General features: G+C 41.1%; 1 protein-coding gene across 2 annotated transcripts; it reads left to right on the plus strand.

Annotated features, from left to right (window-relative positions):
• The first annotated feature begins 10,083 nt into the window (after window positions 1-10,083).
• lig4 (ligase IV, DNA, ATP-dependent) lies at window positions 10,084-16,637 on the plus strand. Of its 2 annotated transcripts, none has more exons than XM_085348176.1 (3): window positions 10,084-10,139; window positions 12,800-14,870; window positions 15,968-16,637. In XM_085348176.1, exons 2-3 carry the CDS (start codon window positions 12,808-12,810, stop codon window positions 16,635-16,637), a joined length of 2,733 nt encoding a protein of 910 aa, XP_085204302.1. In that variant the 5' UTR covers window positions 10,084-10,139; window positions 12,800-12,807. The 2 variants fall into 2 exon arrangements, with proteins under 2 accessions (XP_085204302.1, XP_085204301.1); XM_085348175.1 differs by having other exon boundaries at window positions 10,099-10,139; window positions 12,788-14,870.
• The last annotated feature ends 6,434 nt before the right edge of the window (window positions 16,638-23,071 follow it).

The raw sequence follows: 23,071 nt of genomic DNA on the forward strand, positions 1-23,071 counted from the left end.
AGCTGGCAGCCAGCTGAGTTGAGTCCCCTCGTGAAAGAAATGTGGTGAAGTGCATACATTTTTGGAGTTTTAACTGTGTTTTTGTTAGTTTTACAACTTTTACTATTGACAAAGACTTCCTTCATGGTCATTTACTGAAATAGTAAAAAAATTAATGCAAGGTTGTAAACAGTGAGGGCCCAGGCTGAAAACAAATAGGATACAAACATAACATACACAAACATAATAGGCCCCAGAATCGAGCCCTGAGGCACATTCAAGTGATGCTTTTGGGCTGAAAGGTATCACTTGAATGTGATACCTTTCACAGATACCTTGTTAGATTCAAGTGAGCTAACAAAAGCTCACTTGAATCTAAAAGAAGCCTAAAAGGTTTAAAACAGTACTTTTTCCAGAGTCGGCAGTTAAAAACACATCTTTGAGCACCTTCAATACTCAGTTCTACGGAAGTCTCTGAAACTAGACTGATATACAGCGCGGTACAAAAAAATGGTTTGGGCTTTTATAATTAGTTTCCCCTTTATGACAACCTCTGAGAACCATAATATGGTTTGCTCTGTGGAATAAACTTTACAGGAAGTTTGTACTTTTGTTTTCAAGAAAATTTTTTATTTCCATTCATTCAAAGTTGATGTGTTTTGTGTGCTTTTGCAGCATTTTCTTTTGGGGGTGGGATTTGTTAGTATTTTTTTAAGTTGCAATGCGTTTGACCTTTCAGGGCCACTGTACTATAGACACACCACTTCTCGCTTGAAGACTAGTTCCATAGTTCCACACCACTAGCTGGAAAACAAAAACTTAACATAATATTTTGAAAGTTAGCAAAGCAGAATCTCCCTGTCCTCGTCTTTCCTGACACTGTTGCTCTGAATGCGATCGTACCTCGAAGCACTGATGAGTCAATATCAGCTTTGGCGTGGGCGTGCGGTTATGTTTTTCTCATTTTGTTTATAAACACTAGAGACTGCAAATTTCCGGTAGAACAGACAGAGGAGAGAAGCTATCTAATTTAGATCCTGACGTGTGAAATCTGGAATTTTATTAATAAATTCGGATAATGTATTTGGCGGCACCAAAAGCAGCAGCACAATGAGAAAGCACTAGTCTGAATGGGCTTAAGTTTAAGGCATAAAAGGCATCAGTGAGAGTTTGGCATTAACCCGTCACCTCCCTTTAATGTACTCACACAAGTCTACTGTGCTGATAGTGGACCTGACGAGTGTTGTTGAATGACTTCTATGACTTAATTAGCTCCTAAAAACAAGTCTCACAGTCTCACATTCTAATAATCTAACCCTGGCTACCAGGGGTGCATCTGCCTTGTTTTATGGCTGAACTAGCTGTTGTCTCTTGGTTTGTGCTGCTGTGTTGACCCCTTGAACCCTATGCTATTATGCTACATGACATAATCACAGGTTACAGGTTAGCCTGCTGTCCAGTCAGGGATTTCACAGGAATGGCATTTCATAACAACTGAGAGAGGGAGAGGGGAGGTGCTGTTATGACACAGCATGTTATGAAGGGGAGTAAACAGGGAAGACAGACAGATATCAAAGAGTTCCAGAATCACAGTGATGTCTAATGTATCCTAATATCTCTTGGTTCTGTCTGGCTCGCCTTGCCAGCTGAAAAAAAAGAGAGAGAAAAGGCCTCGCACAAAATTCTGTGCTCTGCAATTTTGACAAACAGGATCGCACTGTCCTCATCTCTCCTGACATTTATGTAAGATTATGTGGTGAGGATTTCATTTGTGTCTCGAGGCGGCGGCACAACATCAAACGTGGCTTTGGCAAGCGTGGATTATTTTTTGCTCACTCTGTATAGACAGCCACTGCTGGGAACACAAATTAGGCACTTGTACGTGTTGGTACATACTGTACGGAAAAACACGTACGCTTGTAAGCCCTGTGATGTATATCAGACCGAGCCCTTGGGCTGCTGCTTACAGCGGGTGCACTAGACGCGGGGGTTTCAAGAACATGCTTCATTTAACGGTGCAAACAACAGTGTAAACAACAGTGAATTTGAGGAATTTCAGGTGATGCAGCAGCACCAAAAACATGAAGTAAGCACAGATAATGGACTAGAACGTGACTTTTGGATATCTATTCCTGCCGTATATAAAATATAACAGCACAGAAATTCGTAAGAATTTTGAGGTAAGACTAAAGAGTAACAATCTATCAGCCTTTGGAAACCTACCCACTTTATCTTATTTTCACTTTTATCTTTGAAACTGAGCTTGTGCAACCACATTACTGTGGCTGTAATAGAAAAAAAAAGAGCAGTCAGGTAAAGGCGTTGTGGTTAAGCTGCAATGAAGTCACATGCTTAAATGTAATTAATTACAGGAGAATGTTTGTGGAATGTTTCCCCTGAGCACTCGAGATGGATCAACAGTAAGGTTTGACAATGTAGGTTTAAAAGACACCTATTATGCTCATTTCCTGGACTCTACTATAGTAGCTTTGCCTGATTCGCAATTCAAAATAAGCCTAGTTTATGTTATATTGGGTATTTTGACTGCTTTTACACTGGCTATGTTTAGTACACTATCAGTACCAGGATAGTATGCTGAAAACTACCAAAAAGTGTGTGGAACTTATACTTGTACACTTGTTACCCTCAGGGGTTGGCATCTAGTGGAAGAAGGGAAGGAACCATCAGGACGAGAATACTCTTCAGATCTATAACGAGCATTTCTGTTTAATATGTTCGGTCAGGACCACTACAGCCAAAAAGGAGACTGTTATATCCATAGGCAATATAAATACTAGTCTAAGTCAGATACAGCACAAAGATGCTGGGGTTGAAATTGGTTCCAAAGTGGCTTGCAGATGTAGGTCAAAGCAGCTTAAATAGCATGGCCTGTATGATATTTGCTAATTGAATATATAGAAGGCTTCCATGCCAGAGGTAAGGGATTTTAAGCTCAAGCTCTAAGCAAAGAATCAGGATTTAACAGCAGTTTAGTCGTGAGGTTCTTTTGACTCCTTTTGTATCTTATAAGTTTCAATATGTGGACTCAGAGAGTCCAGTTCACAACAGGTGCTTTATTGTACAGACAACAGTAGAATGAAATTAGAGCAGGGACAGGTTAAATCAGCCAACATATTTGCCAAACAGATGCACACAAGCATATCAGCTGATGTCAGCTGGCATTTAGATGTGCTGATCTGACAGGTTAAGCGGCCACGCTTGAATTTATGGTCTTCTAAGATGGATTTCAGGTGTTGCGTTCCACCGTGCTTGAGTGTGGAAGATTTTTGCATCGTGTGCTCCGAGTTCAGAGATTTAAATGTTAGTTTAAAGAAAAGCCACAGCTAGCAGGAGAATCAATTCCAAATGCTGCAAACACATCGCTTCCTTGAATTGAACAGCTTGTACTGGATTTTCATACTACACAAACAAGTACATGGTGTACACAGAGTGAGTGTTACCAACAGGGATATTGGAATTTAAGCACAGCATTTACTCTAAACTCTAATGACTTCACTCTGACATCATTAGGGTTAGTTTCCCAGCCCATAAAAAGCTCCCTCCGGGCTGACAGAAAATGTTATACAACTGCTTTCACGGCTGAGCAGCACTCCTCTTGACTAGTTAGCAGATTGTCACATGTAAAATTAGCAGCTCTTTTAAAACTGCCTCTCTGTTTCTTGCCATTTCTGTCTCCATCCTTTACCTGGATCCCCTCCACCCCTTCATACCTGAGCAGAGTGTAAAAAAAGTGGGTGAAGCTTTTTGGCAAACCCATTTCTCAGTGTGTCAGCCCCCTGCCTCCCCCTTGCATGGGCCAGGAAGTGTTTACCACTGTCTCTGAAGCCACACTCCTCCAACAGCTCACTCTGAAAGTGGAAGCACCATTTAATCACAAACAGCGTGATTTCTCTGCAGCCCCCCTCTCTCTCCTCCTCTTGTGCCTCCATGCCAGGATACCGAGTCCCACCAGCACGCTATAAACACAAGCCCCCCTCCTCGTTTTTCTCACCCCCTCTCTCTCTCTTCAGTGCGAGCTGACGCATGCCACGGAAGCAGTGACGTCAGTTGTTTACTGTCTTGTAGGTCGCCTCTCGTTGCAGTGCAGCAGCACATCCAGCAGGGCTTATGTAACCCCCTTGCCTGCTTCATGTCAGCATGACGGACGCTTTACTGCAGAGTGTGTGTGCTGCGGGAGGGTCGGTGGGGGTCTCATGCTGCAGCCTGCACGATACATCATCCCCACGCACATAAGCTCAGGTGCATGCACATACTGTATGCAGACATACAGTAAACACACACACACACACACACACACACACACACTTTTCCCTCCATTGCCTGCATTGTGTACGGATTGAAAACACAGAGGTTTCACTCCTGGAGCACATAATAACTCCAAGAGGACCCCCTCTACACACACACACACACACACGCCACAGTCCTCCATTGCTGCTGCAGCATCAGCAGAGAGGTAAACAACTCTGGCTCACAGCTGCCTGCCTTTTCGAGAGTGGACACACTTCGCCCCCTGCTGGCAACAGGAAGCAATGACCAAAACCAAATTTGGGTTGCTGAGGAAGTGAAAGTGGAGCCGGGGTCTTTTTTATTTATCAGGTCAAAATTAAGTCCTCCTGCTAGACAGGTGGTCCACTCCTACTGAGCTGATGTCAGTGCTTAAATTAGAGGAAACACCAGACAAATAACAGATTAAGCTGCATTTTCTCTGCACTCATTTGAGTGTTTCATAACATGCAAGATTTGGACTGTGCTTGAAATGTTTTGTTTGGCATTTTTCCTTAAAGTGGTTTGTGGCCCAATTTGTATTTTATTGTTTTCATGGTCTTTTTAAATGTATCATGTATAGCTTATAATAGATAAACTTGCCGAACCTTCTTGAACAGGACGTCTACTGATCTTTAAAAAAGTTAAACATAATGTTATCGCCAGAGAGTTCATGTAAAAAGTGAGACACCTCTGATGTCCACAGTTTGTTTTTGTCCTGTCTCCCTCCCCTCACCACCAGTTGGTCTCAGAAGAAGGTCGTCCCTCCCTGAGCCTGGCTCTGCTGGAGGTTCCTTCCTGTTAAAAGGTAGTTTTTCCTTCCCACTGTCACCAAGCGCGCTTGCTTGCAGAGGATAGTTGTAGGGGATTGTTGGGATTTTCTCTGAATCATTGCAGAATCTTTACATATAAAACAGATATTTACAATATAGGCGACTGTTGTTGTCATTTGGCACTATATAAATAAAGCAGAATTGAATTCATCTTTCCCAATAGATCAGATATTCTGTCTTTTTAAAAAAATGCTGCTGTCATCTCTGGTAATGATCACAGTGACAGCTCACTTGTGATATTCCTGAATGCTTTTATCGTTGGTGACCTTTTGCTTCATGGCAATTTATTTAAGCTGATCTAATAAATACTTTATAACAGCTGTAAACAGCTTCAATGTCACTGTTTAAGTGTTAATGGAGCATGTGTCTCACATCTATGAATACGTTTTCTCTATTAAGATTCATAGTATGACAGAATCTCACCTATACATTATCAGTACTTGTCATTTTTCTTTGTGCTGATTTGTGCTCTTTAAAGTAAAGCTTGGGAGAGACACACACACACACACACACACACACACACACACACACACACACACACACACACAGATCAGAAGTTAGAGTCATTGACTGAACAGCACCTCTGAAGCTGGAGGAGAGCTGCCATTCTAATAACAGATCAAACTGCACAAAAAGCCTTCAGCCGCTCCATCCAATAGGGACGCCCAACAGACTCAGATCCCAGGTTTCGGAGAAATGAGCATCTGTGTTTATTTTCAAAGAATGTGCCCTGCCTGGACGGGCGTGGAATGTGACCTGTGTTTTTTTGGATTCCACATCAGCACATGCCTCAAATAGTTTTGATTTGAAGCCAGATGCCACTGGAACGATTTCGCGTTACTTTAAAAGAAACAGGCGTGTACTTGGAAACACACCAGCTACCAGCTAATGAAGTGTCAAAACAAGTTTGTAATGGAAACAAAGCCGATGGCTAAAAAGCAGTCGAGCTGTCCCTTTGCATCCCTCACACATGGACATGGCAGAACTGTCAAATGTTGAATTTGTAAATCATATTATATGCACTGAAGCTGGAGTATGCAACATACTGGATGGAAAATCTTTAATAGTAATCTTTAATGGTTTCAGCACATTGTAGTTCAAGTGGTTAAGAGGGGACGCTGATTCCTGCACCTTCACTGGATTTTATGTTAGTTCATTTTTCAAAATCATGATCAGGTCTGTGACATACAAAGAACAGAGAAGAGAATACACGAATCTCGTATATACAGGGGTTACGGTGGGCTGGAATGATCCAGAACAGGGCTGTACCTTTCATTTATGAGTAATTAAATCTAGCAGGCTGTTTAATAATCATAACATCTGGTCATTTTTTATGTGCTGGATCCCAGCATCCCTTCAGACTGGTGCCATGGAAATACAGACTCACATACACCTTCTTGTTTCTCTCTTGTGTTCACGTGAGCAGATGTCAATAAAGCTGCAGTGGCACAATTTCATCATCTAGCTGATGCTCTTTATTAATAATCAGTGGTCGCTAATATCATGTCAAATGCAACTTTTCAGAGAGTTGATTTCTAATCTGACTGACTATATTTTTGTATGTCCCGGGGACAATAAATGGCCTGTATTTATATATATAGTGCTTTACTAGTCCCTAAGGACCCCAAAGCGCTTTACATATCCAGTCATCCACACATTCACACACTGGTGATGGTAAGCTACATTGTAGCCACAGCCACCCTGGGGCGCACTGACAGAGGCGAGGCTGCCGGGCACTGGCGCCACCGGGCCCTCTGACCACCACCAGTAGGCAACGGGTGAAGTGTCTTGCCCAAGGACACAACGACCGAGACTGTCCAAGCCGGGGCTCGAACCGGCAACCTTCCGATTACAAGGCGAACGCCCAACTCTTGAGCCACGATCGCCCCCAATAGGTAAATTAAACAAAAATGTTTACGTGTGACAGAATTTACAGATGGAGAAAGATGTGAGAAAGGCAGGAAAATCAGAGCACTCAAGTTTAGGCTTTTTAATCAGACAGTGAATCTGTGTATGATAACCAGGGAGGTTATGACAATTCATTAAAACTTCCCTTGCATCCATCAAGGTCCTCAAGGTCAATTTAATGATTTCTTAGTTGAAAATTGACAAAAGGTCTTACAAGTTTGGTGTGTATAGTTGACATATAGAAACTACCACATAACGATTTTAAATATCACATCACATTTGATCAATGACCTCATTTTTACAGCTGTAAAAATCCTTTGAAGTAAAAACAACAACAACAACAACAAGGAAAACAAAATGAATATATAGAAAATACAATTGGAGGTGGAGGTTTGTATTCTCAGAGTGCTTCTTGTTATATTATACTGTGAAATGTCATTTACAGCTAAATGAATCATAATAAATAAAACTGGGTTTGGAGTATTGTAATAAAGTTCACAGTGCTGGAGGGCAACTACCTGGTGCAGGGCAAATTGTGGTATTCGGGGATTGGTTATGGGTTAGGTTGAATTTAAGATCATGAAGCTCTTTAGTATCATCTTTTCTTGCTTTACACTGGATAGGGGTTGTGAAGCAGCCATTCTGGCTAATGTTATATCTTCTTATTTACTGCAGAATGCTGTTGGGAAAATCCACAAAGAGCAGTAAATCTCAGAGCAGCAGCAGAAGTGCAGGTCACCTGATCACAGCGTGTACACAAAGAAAACTAATCTTAGTTTACTAAGTTTACAGCTCAAATTGTTCTGCGAGTCGTTTCCACATGCATGCTGCACCGCTACATGGTTCTCCCGGTGTTCTTAGAGCCAGCCCAGTCATAATTTAACCCCTACATTCTGTCTGTGTTAGGAGGTGCTTAGAATAAAGAGGAGGCAAGGCTTTCAGTTTTTGCAGAATTCTGCAGAACACGGCCTCAACACGGCAGATTACTGATCAACAACTTGTTGTTGTTGTTAATACCTGGCAAAGTTTTGCAGTAGGGCTAAAAGTGCTTCCTTGTTCTGATATTGTTTGCTCTACAACCATCAAAGTACAATGAATCACACTTCTCCCACTTACATGTGCTGCACGTGACACCTGACATGCCAGGTAAAGATAAGACCATACAGATTCCCCACAGTGGAAAAAGACAATAACACCATTTATCTTGGAAAGCTTCCAGGGGCTTTTATTTATTTTCTATTTATATAGCTGGGACTCTGGAAAGTACTGCACTCTCTGAGTAAACACTGGTAAATCCCAAATACTGTAAACTGAAACTTGAGAACACTGCACGTAGTTACAATCTATTAAATTATCAGAAAACATAAACATTCCTCCTTCCGGTGGACTCTGGTCAGTGATTACACAAACTCTATAGTGAGGAGAATGGCCTCATGGTTACCAGTAAGTATGAATGCATAATTACCTTTTACTTTTGCTTCGGACTCAGCTGCCCCAAGATCAGAGTAGTAAACAACCTCCACCTGTACCTCCATCAGCACTGCAGCGTTTCATTTCTGCCCTCTGCTGGTGGATACAGGAAAAAGAAAATGATATCGAGGGAAATTTAAAGGAGAAGATGTTTATGTCAAATAAAAATAAGAACATGTCCACAGTTTGATAATCACATTAACTAAGATAGCAACAAATGTTATAAGCAGTCCTGTAGTTATGAAAAAAGCATTCCTAATACTGAAACATGTGTTTAAGGTTTAAACCAACCTCTTGATCAAATGAGTCACACAAAGATCCTTTAATTTATTTTAATCTTTAATTGCAATGGAGGAAGGGTTATCCTGTGTGGTATATATGGTGCATTCACTGGATTTAACCAAAACCTGCTGTTCAAATATAGAAAAATGATTTTGGCTTTATTTTATTTTATTTTTACAATACAACATCATATGCTACTATATCCTTTGTCTCTTTTGCCAAATTTGTTGAGCATTAAAAGAAAGGACAAAAACCATATTTTTTGCTTGTGTTTTTAAAGTGGAATTCACTTCATTATAATTTAAAGAATTGTATAAATTTACAATGTTTTAAAAAGTGTTATATGTTTAAAACGATAACTCAGTATGAAGAATGCGAATGAATGTGATGTTGGTTTGGGATTCGACCGGAGAGAAAGGTCAATATTAGTTTGTTCCTGATTTTTGGTGCCCACCGGTGATATAAGTTCGATGGTAGATAGGGGGCAGGGTTTAATAAGAATATTTTCTTCTTCCTGCTCCTTTTCACACATGGTTGTTGGGTTTTGTTGACAGAAGATGTGGTTGTTTTGTTTGATTTGTAGTACCAAGTGTGAAATAAATAAAAATGAAATGAAATGAAATGAAATGAAAGCAGACGTTAATCTGCAATCACAAACAAGAAACAAATCACCGCTGAGCCCAATATAAAAAAATAAAACTGAACTGAGGAAGAGTTATCGGTGAAGAAAAACCACAAACCAGGTCAAATAATAATAATAATAATAATAATAATAATAATAATAATAATAATAATAAAACAAATAAATACATACATACATACATTAGAAAACAAAGCACAATAAAGAATCAAAACAAAGATAAAGAGTAGAAATGATTACCAATCCAAATAAAAGCCAGGAGGACTACCCCTTCTGTTCTGACCTCTGTTTTTCACGCGTTGCACAAACACAGCTTTTCACCCAATGACTCACCCCATGAATACAGTGTCTGAACAGCAGTGACTTTAAATACAGGACGGAGACACTTTTCGACAAAAGCCGGTTTGATGAATGAATACGTCTTATTAATGACATGGCGTTTCACGTTTTCAGAAATAATTCACGTCTCTCAGTTGCTTGCACTACCAAGAGAACAAACCTTTGATGCGCTTCCTGTCCTGTTTGAATGCTAAACCTGTGGGTTTTTAGAAAATTTGTAATTATTTTTCATAATTCTTTCAAAGGAAGGAAACATTGTCTCTAGGAACCAAGTTTCCATTTCGGTTTCTATGGGAAGGGTTTCCTTGAAGCTCCCCACCTAAAGTTTGAGGAAGCGTAAACATGTATTTGTGGTGAGAAAAATCAGTCTTTTACTGCCGTTTTTGAGGATATAAGCAAACACGGTAAATCTTTAACCTTTTATTTTTCACTATTTTTGCTAATATGTGTCATTACTCTCTCAAACGGAACCGGCATTACTTTAGCAGAGTGTTTGATGCGCTTAGTTCACGTTTTGCTTTGTGTGAACGGAATATTTCACTCAGATAATTAAAACACAAAATGACTCATATCTGTTTTAGCTTTTGTCACTAAGGGTCTTGAACTCATTGTGAGCAGACATGCCCCGACGAACACAAATGTGAAACGACAACAGTACTTTTATTTTGAAACGTAAGCGGAATTGCTTCTTTTTTCAAACACTTTAAAAGGCTTTTCTTTATTGTACCAGACATCAAGTTCTCAGTATATATAGCTATTATTAACTAAATACTTACAAGGTAGGTAGGTAAAGACAGTTTTCCGGTTCTGTAGGAGTGTCTGCTGCTTAACGAGTTTATAGTCAGTGTGAGACATGTCAGAGCATGTTTGATCTGTGTGGAACAATAATCAGCGATTGTCAAAGGAGCTTGCAAAGAAAAGCGTCTGGACTTCTTTAAGTTACTTGAAGACGTTTCACCTCTCATCCGAGAAGCTTCTTCAGTTCTAAGGTCAAATGGTGGAGAGTCCCAGATATAAACCTAGTGGGAGTATCCCCCCACAAACCATCTGTCCTCTCTGTCCAAAATGTGAACATTGGCATCCTTGAAAGAGTGTCCTTTATCCTTAAGATGCAGATGGACAGCTGAGTCTTGTCCTGTGGAGGTGGCTCTTCTGTGTTGTGCCATGCGCTTGTGAAGTGGCTGTTTGGCCACCTCCACAGGACAAGACTCAGCAGTCCATCTGCATCTTAAGGATAAAGGACACTCTTTCGAGGATGCCAATGTTCACATTTTGGACAAAGAGGACAGATGGTTTGAAAGAGGAGTGAAAGAAGCCATCTATGTCCACTGTGAGCGACCATCTTTGAACAGAGGCGGTGGTTTACGACACCAACTCTCTGCCATCTATAATCCAGTTTTGAGAGCCCTTCCCAGACGCCTTAACGCCCACTCACATCCTGGGCCATCGGACCTCAGGAATTCGCATGATAAGGTGGGGCCAGGTTTCACAATGAACACACCCGAAACTCTGGCTGATTGGGACCCACACCCAGTTTCACACCTTGGCTCAGGCGATTAGAGGATCATCAGGGGGTCCTTTTGTCCCTCTGTGGGGGGTTACTCCCACTAGGTTTATATCTGGGACTCTCCACCATTTGACCTTAGAACTGAAGAAGCTTCTCGGATGAGAGGTGAAACGTCTTCAAGTAACTTAAAGAAGTCCAGACGCTTTTCTTTGCAAGCTCCTTTGACTACGATGACCTGGATGACTGAGAACCTTCACAGACAAATAATCAGCGATTGTGCACCTGTAAACTTACAGTAGCAGTTAAGTCATTTTAAAATTTATTTTTACCCACAAGTATTTAGCAGTGGTTTAAGTTGATTGCTTATTTCTGAATTAAGTTTTATTTTGTAGTTGAGCTAAAAAAAAAAACCTACAAAAAACAAGTTGTTAAAAACAAGTTGTTCTATTGAAAGTGAGAGAGAACAAATTATTATTATTATTAGCAGTAATATTATTATCATTATTATTACAAATGTGTTTTTATTTCAGCAATGTATTGCGCTTTTATAGTCATGCTTTATTCCAACTTATACCTTGGCTTTATATATTTGCTGATTTCAAGTACCAGTTAATACCGCTATCACATTAACATACTATTTCTCACTGTGATGAGAAGATGTGCAATCATTTTTTTTATCACATGGTAGCAAGTGCATTTAGGCATGCACGCATGGTCAAGGTGACCTGCTGGAATTGAAACCAAGCATGGTAGGGTTAGAATTTGGTGAGGCCATGAATTCATCCTGCCTTGTACCAGTGGTTCAAGCTGGTGCTGATGGTGTAATAATGTAGGGGATATTTTCATGGCCCACTTTAGGCCCCATTGTTTAAACTCCACAGCTTATCTGAGTGTTATCACTGACCATGTCCATCCCTTAATGACCACAATGTATCAATCTTCTGAATGCTGAATGCATCATCTCCAACTACTCAAATTGCCTTCATAGTCATCAGTCCCATCATGGATGTGCAGCCAAGAATTCTGTGATGCTATCAAGTCTAAACATGTTATCATAGCAAGTGCAAAAGATCTTTTAACTTTTGATCTTTTACTTTAATGACGAGTGGTGTAGTAAACATGGAATACCACAGGATGAAATGGAACAGTTTGGCTCATTATCACTGACATTCAGTGTTTTTTTTTTGTTTTTTGTGTGTGTGTGTGTGTGTGTGTGTGTGTGTGTGTGTTGGACTTGTCAACATCTAGTCTAGATACTGGATTGTTGCGCTCCTGAGCATGTCAAGTCTTGGCTTCATCTTGTTTTGTCTGAATGTCTAAAAATATATATTCAGCTTCACACAAAATGGGGAAAGCATTAAGTCCTCACATGTGGTACCAGATTTAATTCCCTCTTTTAAAGTTGTATTATTAAAAGAATCTGTTTCTTTTTGTTGTTGTTGTTGAATAACTAATTTCTCAAATGACTCATTTAATTTGTTAAATGCTGGTAAATAGAGGAATTCAAAGAAGGGCTAAACTGAGCAGACTTTTTCTTTCTTTTAGCTGGTCTTACAGATTTCACCATGGACAGCACTTCCAAAACTGATGCTTCCAGTCAGTTATCTGTTGCTTCTCAGGTTCCTTTCCTTCACTTGTGTACCACATTAGAAAAAATTCAAAAGTCCAAACTCCGTCCAGAGAAATCCAAGATCCTTGGGTACTTCGTTGAGAAATGGCGGGAATTTCATTCTGCCCTCCACAAAGACAACTCCAAAACTACAGACTCTTTCTATCCTGCCATGCGCCTCATAGTCCCGCCTTTTGAACGAGAGCGAGTGGCATATGGCATCAAAGAGAGCATGCTGGCTAAACTCTACATTGATGTATTAGGCCTCCCAAAGAATGGCCCTGAGGCTAATAAGCTGTTGAATTACCGTGCACCGACCACGTCCCAAGGAGAAGCTGGAGACTTTGCTGGCATGGCGTATTTTGTGCTGAAGAAACGATGCACCAGCCAAGGAAATCTCAGTATTAAAGAGGTCAACGACTTCCTGGATTCAGTAGCCACCAGCAATGCCACCAAGCAGAAAGATCTTGTCAAAAAGAGTCTGCTGCACCTCATCACCCAGAGCTCAGCTCTTGAGCAAAAGTGGCTCATTAGAATGATTCTGAAGGACATGAAGCTCGGGATCAGCAAAGAAACCGTTCTCCAAGTTTTCCACCCAGATGCTGCTGAGCTCTACAACGTCAACACAGACTTGAACAAGGTGTGCCAGCAGTTACACAATCCAGCCGTGTCCTTAAGTGAAGTCTCTATTGGACTTTTTTCTGCTTTCAAACCTATGCTGGCAGCTGTGGCTAACATCCGCAACGTGGAGAAACAGATGGGAAACAGCACTTTTTACATTGAGACAAAGCTGGATGGAGAGCGCATTCAGCTGCACAAAGATGGGGATGTATACAAGTACTTCAGCCGAAATGCTTTTGAGTACACGCAGCAGTTTGGAGGATCCCCGTTGGAAGGATCACTGACGCCTTATATCCACAATGTTTTTAAAAGCAATGTGGTGAACTGCATTCTTGATGGTGAGATGATGGCATACAACCCGGCAGCAGACACCTTCATGCAGAAAGGGAGCAAATTTGACATCAAGAGGCTGATGGATGACTCAGAGTTGCAGACATGCTTCTGTGTGTTTGACGTGCTTTTAATAAATGATCAGAAGTTAGGCAAAGAAACTCTCAAGAAGCGACATGAGATTCTTCAGACAGTTTTCACTCCAGCCAAGGGAAGGCTGCATCTGGTGCCAAAGGCTGAAGCCAGAACCATGCAGGAGGTGGTGAATGCTCTTAACGATGCTATTGACAGCAGAGAAGAGGGGATCATGGTGAAGGATCCTTTATCCATCTATAAACCTGACAAGCGAGGGGAAGGCTGGCTGAAGATAAAACCAGAATATGTGGATGGCTTGATGGATGAGCTTGACCTGCTGATTGTTGGTGGCTACTGGGGAAAAGGGAGAAGGGGTGGCATGATGTCCCATTTCTTATGTGCTGTGGCCGAAGCTCCAGAGCCTGGCGAGAAACCTTCAGTTTTCCATACCCTTTGCCGCATTGGCTCCGGCTACACCATGAAAGAATTGTATGACCTTGGTTTAAAGCTCACCAAACACTGGAAGGTCTACCGGAAAAACAACCCACCAGCATCCATCCTGTGTGGAACAGAGAAACCGGAAGTCTACATTGAACCCTGCAACTCCGTTATCATCCAGGTTAAAGCGGCTGAGATAGTCGGAAGCGACATGTATAAAACCAACTGTACTCTGCGCTTCCCCAGGATTGAGAAGATTCGAGATGACAAAGAATGGTACCAGTGCATGACACTGGCAGAGCTGGATCAGTTCCGCAGCAAGGCGTCTGGGAAACTTGCCTCTCGGCACCTTCACATTGACAACGATGAACCGCAAAAGAAGAAGCGCAAGCTCCCAGTCAAACCCAAGAAAGTGATCGGCGTCATTGACCAATTTAAGCCCCAGGACCTTTCCGGGGTGACCAAGGAAACAGATATGTTTGAGGACGTGGAGTTCTGCATCCTGAATGGCACCGAAGATCATCCCAAGTCTGAACTGGAAAAGGGTGTGGCCAGGTAACAGAAGTTATTTTTTTCTAGTAAAGTAAATGTTAGTTTGGTATTTTAGTTAAAGAAAAAAATATGACTGAATTAGAAATTTTGGGCAGACAACATTTTTCTTACGTATTTAGTATTTTAATGAAATTTTTATGATTAAGTCAATTCTATCTTAAAGTAAAGCGCTGATATCGTGGCTGAGTTCTCACTTTAATAAAGTTGTTAATAAATACATTTTATAATGTGTCTACAGGATGAAGACACATTGTAAGAAAATGTAAATGGATAAACTTTTAATAAATGTAAACATGTGACAGCCCTAGCAGAGATACAGCTTTACTGCTTTAGCTAACAGTAGGGACTTTAATGGTGTGTTAGCCAAGCCCTGTGAAGAAACAGGGAACATCTGTTTCAACTTTTGTTATTATGATCACTTTTTCTGTGTTTATGTTTGAGTAAACAACATCTGGATAAGTAGAACTGTGGCGGTGCAAGTGGCACTGGCATTCAGGAGGCACTTCCTCGCTTTCTTAAATGAATTGTAATTCCAAAAGGTTCTCAACCAGTTAGATGACTCCAATTCGACTATCTTGGACTATAGCTGGAAACAATATCATTTGTTCTGCTCTACAGCCATGGTAAGCTATAGCATAGCAGCACTAGCTTTCCATGTGTTTTAAGTTTGGTTAGAGAGGCAACAACAGGACAAGGACTTTCATTATCCACTGGATTCCAAGAGTTGGAGTCTATCCAGCTGTTGGAGGAAAGTCTCAAATGTTCTCTTTATATAGCGCTATATCACAACAATAATCACCTCAAGGCACTTTAACCCTTTCACGCATAGGGGTCACTCTTTTTTTCATGCCTAAAGATGAATAAAAATACTCAAGAAAAAAATCCTGATTGAGGTTGTCATAATTCATGCATGAAAGGATTCATTTGGAAGCCAAAGACCCTAAAATACAGAGAATAGTGAGAACCCCGACGACCCCTTGTGAGCAAGCGATTGGTAAAACTGGTAAGGAAAAACTCCTTTTTAACAGGAAGAAACTTCAGGTGGTGGTTATGACTGAGTGTCTAATAATTAATAATTTTTTATGTAATTCCCACTTTAGGTGTGGAGGTTTTGTAGTTCAGAACCCTGGACGGGACACCTACTGCGTGGTTGCCGGTGTGGAGAACATGCGCGTGAAGAACCTGATTTCATCCAACCAGCATGACATAGTTTGGGCCACCTGGCTGCTGGAGTGCCTGGACCAGAAGGAGGTGGTTCCATGGCAACCCCGCCACATGATCCACATGTCGCCTTCCACCAGGGAGCACTTTGCCAAGGAGTACGACAACTATGGTGACAGCTACTTTGTTGACACAGACGAGCAGCAGCTGCGGGAAGTGTTCAACAGGATCAGCAGCGCAGACGCAGCAAACGAGGTGAATGTCACGCAGGTGGAGGGACGCTACGGCTGGGATGACCTTCCAACCAGCATGTTCAGACCGTTCACAGCATATATGGACAGATTTGCTGACATAGGAGACCCTAAAAGTGCCATACCTGCCACCTGCCTGGACACCAGGGCATTGGAGTTTCGTTACCATGGAGGAAAAGTGGTGGAAGAGCTGGAGGAAGGCGTTTCACATGTTATTATTGCAGAGGCAACAAGACTTCTGGATTTGAGAACTCTGAGGCGCTGCTTTAGGAGGAAGTTTAAGATAGTAAAAGAGACATGGGTGACTGATTCAATCAAAGCAGGGCATGTGATGAATGACACTGAATATCTGGCTTGAAGAGGCTCTAGTACATTTAAATGGACACTCAGCATTTTTAATTTGTTCCTAATACGATTAGGAATAAACTCTTTAATAAAATCTACAGCATGAAAACTCCAACGACACTAATTCTCAGGGTTTTCAGTTTCTGTGAGTTTTGTCTTTTGTGTTCTTAACGAGACAGCTTATTATTAATTTTAAATGAATAGGCTGCTGACTGGTTTTTCAATTTCCAAACTCAGAATCATTATGAAGGGTTCAGATGCTTTTTGGGAGAATGGGGATGGGGGTCGGTCCTTCCTTCTTTCAGATTTTTAGCCAAGCAGTTATTAAAACTGTTTCTGCAGCAGAAAGGAGACTTGCCAATTAACCAGAAATGGAAGGTTTAATTCTGACAGTAATTTCGGTGAATGATCCACATTAGAGAGCAGCAGCAAGGGAATGCTCTGCCATAATAATCTGTCCATTGTGAAGGGGCGCTCCAGTGGTTTCATGTTTCACTTTAGCTAAGCTGACGGACTTGTGAGAGAGAGATTAAGAAAATAATGGTTCAAATTGAACCTGGAAAAACTGACTCGTGTTTCCCATGATTCCACAGTGTATTTGATTTGATCGACCTTAGCCTCTAAATATCCATTTTCTCCAAACCCATTGGGAAAACATCAAATCTGAGGTTGTTTAGCCAGTTACGTTTGGAGCTTTCCCTCCAGAGCCTAAGAAGACACTCAACATGATCATAGACTGTAAATGAAAGATGTGCATGGCCACTGCGATTTTTACTCATTGGTATCTAAAGTTCACAGCAAGCCACATTATTTTCCAGATAATAATATTGCTCCAAAAGGAACCAGCAGCAGGATTCTTTCAGTTACATACATGAATGAAGTTTTTGGCGATAGCTATATGTGTCACGTCTTACCCATATGGCTGGTGAGTTACTGAAACATTTACCTCCTGTTCAGTTGTCATAGAGGGAAAGAGTATCCATAGAGACCCAAACACTTTGTGCACCAGGCTGAAAGCATGATTTTTAATAATGTAGAGTTATAAATTTTAGATTTGAAGTTTATGGCGAGTTACCAAGAGGCAACATCCAGGGTTTAAAGATTAAGCTGGAGTGAAAATGCCGAAAACTACAGTTCCTCTAATGGCCATTTGATGCTGGCTCCAAAAGTCCACACTGACGCCCATGTTAAAATGCCCAACTTTACAGAATTACCACATCCTAGTAGAAAAATTTTATATAAATTTAATATAATCAATTCATTTGGATACTTGAATTAGAGGTGTCCAGATACAAGCCATCTGCTACCGTCTCACTTTCATTAATTGGACTTGTGTTTGCGTGTTACTGTCTGTGCCCTTTGTAATAGAAAGATGTGACAGGTAATACAACCTGCTCTGTGGTGCAAACTATCAAAGTTTGTGCTTCGGTTTTATTAGCCTGCTACTTGTGTGTTTGTGAATACAGCCTGCTACCATTAGCTAAAAACGTCTTCCTTTTGTCCAAGTACAGTAACTTCTGGCTCCACAAAAGTGATAGCCAGATGCTAATGTTGAGGCATCACAGCAGCTATATTCATCTTTGGGATTGATTTGCTTTTGGAACAAGTGCCACGTGGCTTTAGAGGAACTGTAGTTTTTGGCACTTTCACATGGCCTTCAATTTTCACCCTGGAGGTCGTTGCGTGTTCATGACAAGTGAAGACAATTTCACGTGGTGTCCTTTAATGTAAGAAAAATGTCTTGAACTGTTCCTGTTTTTTGTGCTCTTGTGTCATTATGTATGAAGTACGACTCTAATAAATAATCCTGAAGGGGTTTGAAATACAATTTGTTAATAATTTTCTTAAAGACAACATCTGTGTGAAGCGATGGCCTTTGCCTCAGCTCTTCAACAAGGGACCACACGGGGGGTACGTTAAAATTGGCTCAGCTCAAGGCCCTCCAACAAAGATGTGGCCATGTTTTCCTGCCTTCAAAAATGTCACTGATGAGTCTTGGGAGTCTTTGATATGTTCTAACCTTCATTAGCATCATCTCTAAGGTGCAGGCAGCTGCCTGTGGCGCCCTGGGCTTTGTTATGTGTAAATGCCGCATGAATACATTTTTAAAGTATAAGTGATGAGACACCTCTTCCTAATCATATACTGTGAATAATGGCCTGTTGTTAACACGTTGTTAGATTCCCTGTAGAGTTGTTGCATAGTTTTGCGATTAAAATTCTATGCTTAAGATATTGATAAAGATTAAGGCATGTTTTTCAGCAGTCTTCTGCCAAATTTGTCAAAATAAGAGATAAAAACTGTCTTCATTAGTAGTTAAAAAAATATTATGTACTTCAATGTGCACTCTGTAACCCAACGCCCACTCTGCACTATTTCCAGGTGATGCTGAGTGAGCGTTTGAGTGACAGGCTTTAATTAGAGGTACTCAACCAGCTCTTTTTCCTTGTGCAGTTTTGTGAGTACAAAGTGCTGCCGTTGGTCCCCTAAAAGGACTCACAGGAGCAGATTATCAGTCCCGACGATCTGGAGATGCAAACATCTGCTGTAAATCCAGCATTGCTGAAATATGATGTCCCTAATGGGATAAATGCTCTCATTAGGCTGGCTGCAGCTTTTGGAGAGCTGCTACCAGCAGCAGCACCCAGGACAGAAGCAGAAGACAAATGGTTTGGAAGCAACTCCTGGACCACCAGTACTGCACGCACTCAGGGGAAGTTAATGAGCTAGTAATAAGACCAAACAGAGGTTCACGGCTGCAGGGAGGGTTTGTATGAGTCTGCAATTAGTACGGCCTGCCCTCAGTGAAAGTAACAGCCAAACACGGCAGTAAATCAAGCTCGGGTTGGTGCTTCCTAAGGATGGCATTTGACTGCTAGTAGGTAAATTAGGAGACACGCCTTGTGTCTGGACAAAGCATCCAGTGTAAAAGTCTGCCCAATCAAATGTGCACTGTGGTGAATCCTTGTGAATAAGGGAGCAGCCAAAATAGGTTTGGGTAAATACAAACTATAGAGCACAGAGTAATGTGTGGTTTGATTAAGAAGAAAAAAAATGTAGACACATGCGTATGATGTCATAGAAAGCAGATCCCTAATATGGTCAGGTCAAGCACACATACAGCTACAGCTGTGAGCACAGACGGTTTGCTGTTCTGACCAGGGCTGGACTGGGACAAAAAATCGGCCCGGGCATTTTGACTAGAGACCAGCCCACCAGGAAAATTATAGGAAAAGCCATAAAGCCTTTGAATGAAAACAGACGCTGTTGTGACAGTCATGTACACTGTCTTGTTGGTATATGTATGACTTCTATACATTTTATGTCAGATAAAAACTTTGGTTGTAAGATTCAGATAATTATTTAATAAAAGCGAGACATTTTAAATGAGAATAAGAAAGAAAAGTATTTCTTTGTGCCCCCCTTTCCCTGTTAATGCCCTACATGGCCCCCTGACAGAACTTTGCTAGACCCACCCCTGCACAGTTACCAGCTGTCAGCTACACCGAAAAGGATCCTGGTGTTATTTCTCAGAAACAGTTCATAACTTCCCTTAAACTCATTCAAACCACCTATAAAGGTAAACCTGTTTCTCCATCACCTGTTCAGCTCTGATGATTCAGTAAGAGCATCTCCTGGTTTCATCTTCATGTTTCCCTCTCATCACATATCCAAACTGATACCATGACCAGCAGCTTTTACAGCTGTGGCTCCAGCAAACATCAGCTGATACTAGAAATTAATATCAAATAAATTCTAACAACAGCTGATCAAGCTTAAACGTGCTGCTGTTGTTTAGCGCGACATCCGCTGGTTTCCTCTTTCTGGCGCAAAGTGGGCGATAAACAAACAAGAGAGAAAAGCCGATCAGCTGATCATTGATCAGTTTCACGATTGAAGTAGAAACAGGAGAGGGAGGGGGAGAGAATGAGAGAAGAAGAAACAGCTGACAGCGTAAAGACGCAGAATAAATCCAGCTTTGTGTCTTTTTCCATTCTAGCTGAAGTCCGGGACAAACTGTGCTCCTTTTCGGCTCAATACGAAACCCGTAATATTTTCCCTGAATACGGGACGATTCCATTTTTTAAGGGACGGTTGGCAACTCTACTAACTAACCTTATGAATGAAATAAAGTTCACTATCAGTAACATCATTGCACCCACCCAGCAGCTCTATGTAAGCTCTGTCATGCTAGCTAGTACACAGTACGAGTTATTGTAACTGACTGTAAAAAGTCAGCACAACGAAAATAAACTACACCTAAAGTTGGTTTATATCTGACCCAGATAGACTGCAGGTCATAACTTCTTACCTGAAGTTCAGTTCACCTGACACTCGCACCGGCAGCCGCCTTGGATCTCTCCTCCTCCTGCCTCCCCTTTCCCTCATCCACCTGCTGGACTCTGTTGAAGCTCTGCCATAGCCACCACCAAACAATTGAGTTATTTTTACACATCTGCCAGCATCTGGCACCTTTCAGCACCTTTCATTGTTTATACCGTTACTACAAAAAAAATCAAAAATCATTGGCCCATAAAAACGAAAAATCAGCATTTGCCAGGGGGGCCGATGGCCAGTCCAGCTATGGTTCTGACCTGCTTTTTGCAAGAATTGGCCAATCAGAAGAAAGTTGGCAAGGGATTGAAATGCATTGAGGACTTATATATAGATGACAAATTTGTGTCTTTCCTTCAACTTCAACAAAAGTTTCAGTTACCTCAATCACATTTTTTTCGTTATCTTCAAATAAGGAATTTTGTTCAACGAAACTTTTTAGACTTTCCACTGAAGCCACTAAGTCATACTTACTTTGATATAATTCGGAAAGCAGACTTTAAACATCTGATATCTCAGTTTGTCAAGTGCTTTATAATCCCAGTTGATTCTGATCGAATTAAGAGTACATGGGCTGAAGACCTCGGTGTTCCTCTGTCTGAGGACCAATGGTCAAACTGTTTGTCCAATATTCAGAAAGGCTCAATAAATGCCAGATATAAATTAATCCAGTTTAAAGTCATTCACAGATTACATTTTTCTAAACTTAAACTTAACCGGATCTATAATTCTGTATCCTCCTTATGTGATAGATGTAATATCGGTGAAGGTTCCCTTGCACATCTACAGGGAGTGCAGAATTATTAGGCAAATGAGTATTTTGTCCACATCATCCTCTTCATGCGTGTTGTCTTACTCCAAGCTGTATAGGCTCGAAAGCCTACTACCAATTAAGGCAAGGCAAGGCAAGGCAAATTTATTTGTATAGCACAATTCAACAACAAGGTGATTCAAAGTGCTTTACAGAGACATTAGAAACAAAAACAAAAAAGCATGATTTAAAATTGATTAAAACAAGCAAACTAACTAACTAACTAAACACACACATTCACATTCACACCTGTTCGTGCGATCTGAACCCTTATCGTAAGGGGAGCTACCAGTCCTTCTGTGGACGAGCTACTTTCTATTTTAAATTCCCTGAATTTAAAATACTCTCTAGACCCAGTCTAGACCCAGCTGGGGAGCTACCCAGAGCTCTAAACCCACTTAACTAACTAACTAACTAACTAACTAACTAACTAACTAACAAACAAAACAGTATATAAAATCAAAACAGATAAAATCAGTAGTTAATGTAAGTTTTGAAATTTAAGCTTAAAAGTGTGGATTTGGTACTTTATTCAAATGCAGCTGAGAATAGGTGAGTCTTCAACCTGGATTTAAATAAACTGAGTGTTTCAGCTGATCTGAGGCTTTCTGGGAGTTTGTTCCAGATATAAGGAGCATAAAAGCTGAATGCAGCTTCTCCGTGTCTGGTTCTGACTCTGGGAACTGATAAAAGACCGGATCCAGATGACCTGAGGGATCTGGAAGGTTCATACTGGGTCAGTTAAGCATATTAGGGGATGTGCATCTCTGTAATGAGAAGGGGTGTGGTCTAATGACATCAACACCCTATATCAGGTGTGCATAATTATTAGGCAACGTCCTTTCCTTTGGCAAAATGGGTCAAAAGAAGGACTTGCCAGGCTCAGAAAAGTCAAAAATAGTGAGATATCTTGCAGAGGGATGCAGCAGTCTCAAAATTGCAAAGCTTCTGAAGCGTGATCATCGAACAATCAAGCGTTTCATTCAAAATAGTCAACAGGGTCGCAAGAAGCGTGTGGAAAAACCAAGGCGCAAAATAACTGCCCATGAACTGAGAAAAGTCAAGCGTGCAGCTGCCAAGATGCCACTTGCCACCAGTTTGGCCATATTTCAGAGCTGCAACATCACTGGAGTGCCCAAAAGCACAAGGTGTGCAATACTCAGAGACATGGCCAAGGTAAGAAAGGCTGAAAGACGACCACCACTGAACAAGACACACAAGCTGAAACGTCAAGACTGGGCCAAGAAATACAGTGGGGCAAAAAAGTATTTAGTCAGCCACCGATTGTGCAAGTTCCCCCA

The sequence above is a fragment of the Diplotaxodon limnothrissa genome, linkage group LG23, assembly GCF_057381915.1.
Source record: "Diplotaxodon limnothrissa isolate DT_005_m linkage group LG23, D_limnothrissa_male_GT1.1, whole genome shotgun sequence".
Classification (NCBI taxonomy): Eukaryota; Metazoa; Chordata; class Actinopteri; order Cichliformes; family Cichlidae; genus Diplotaxodon; species Diplotaxodon limnothrissa.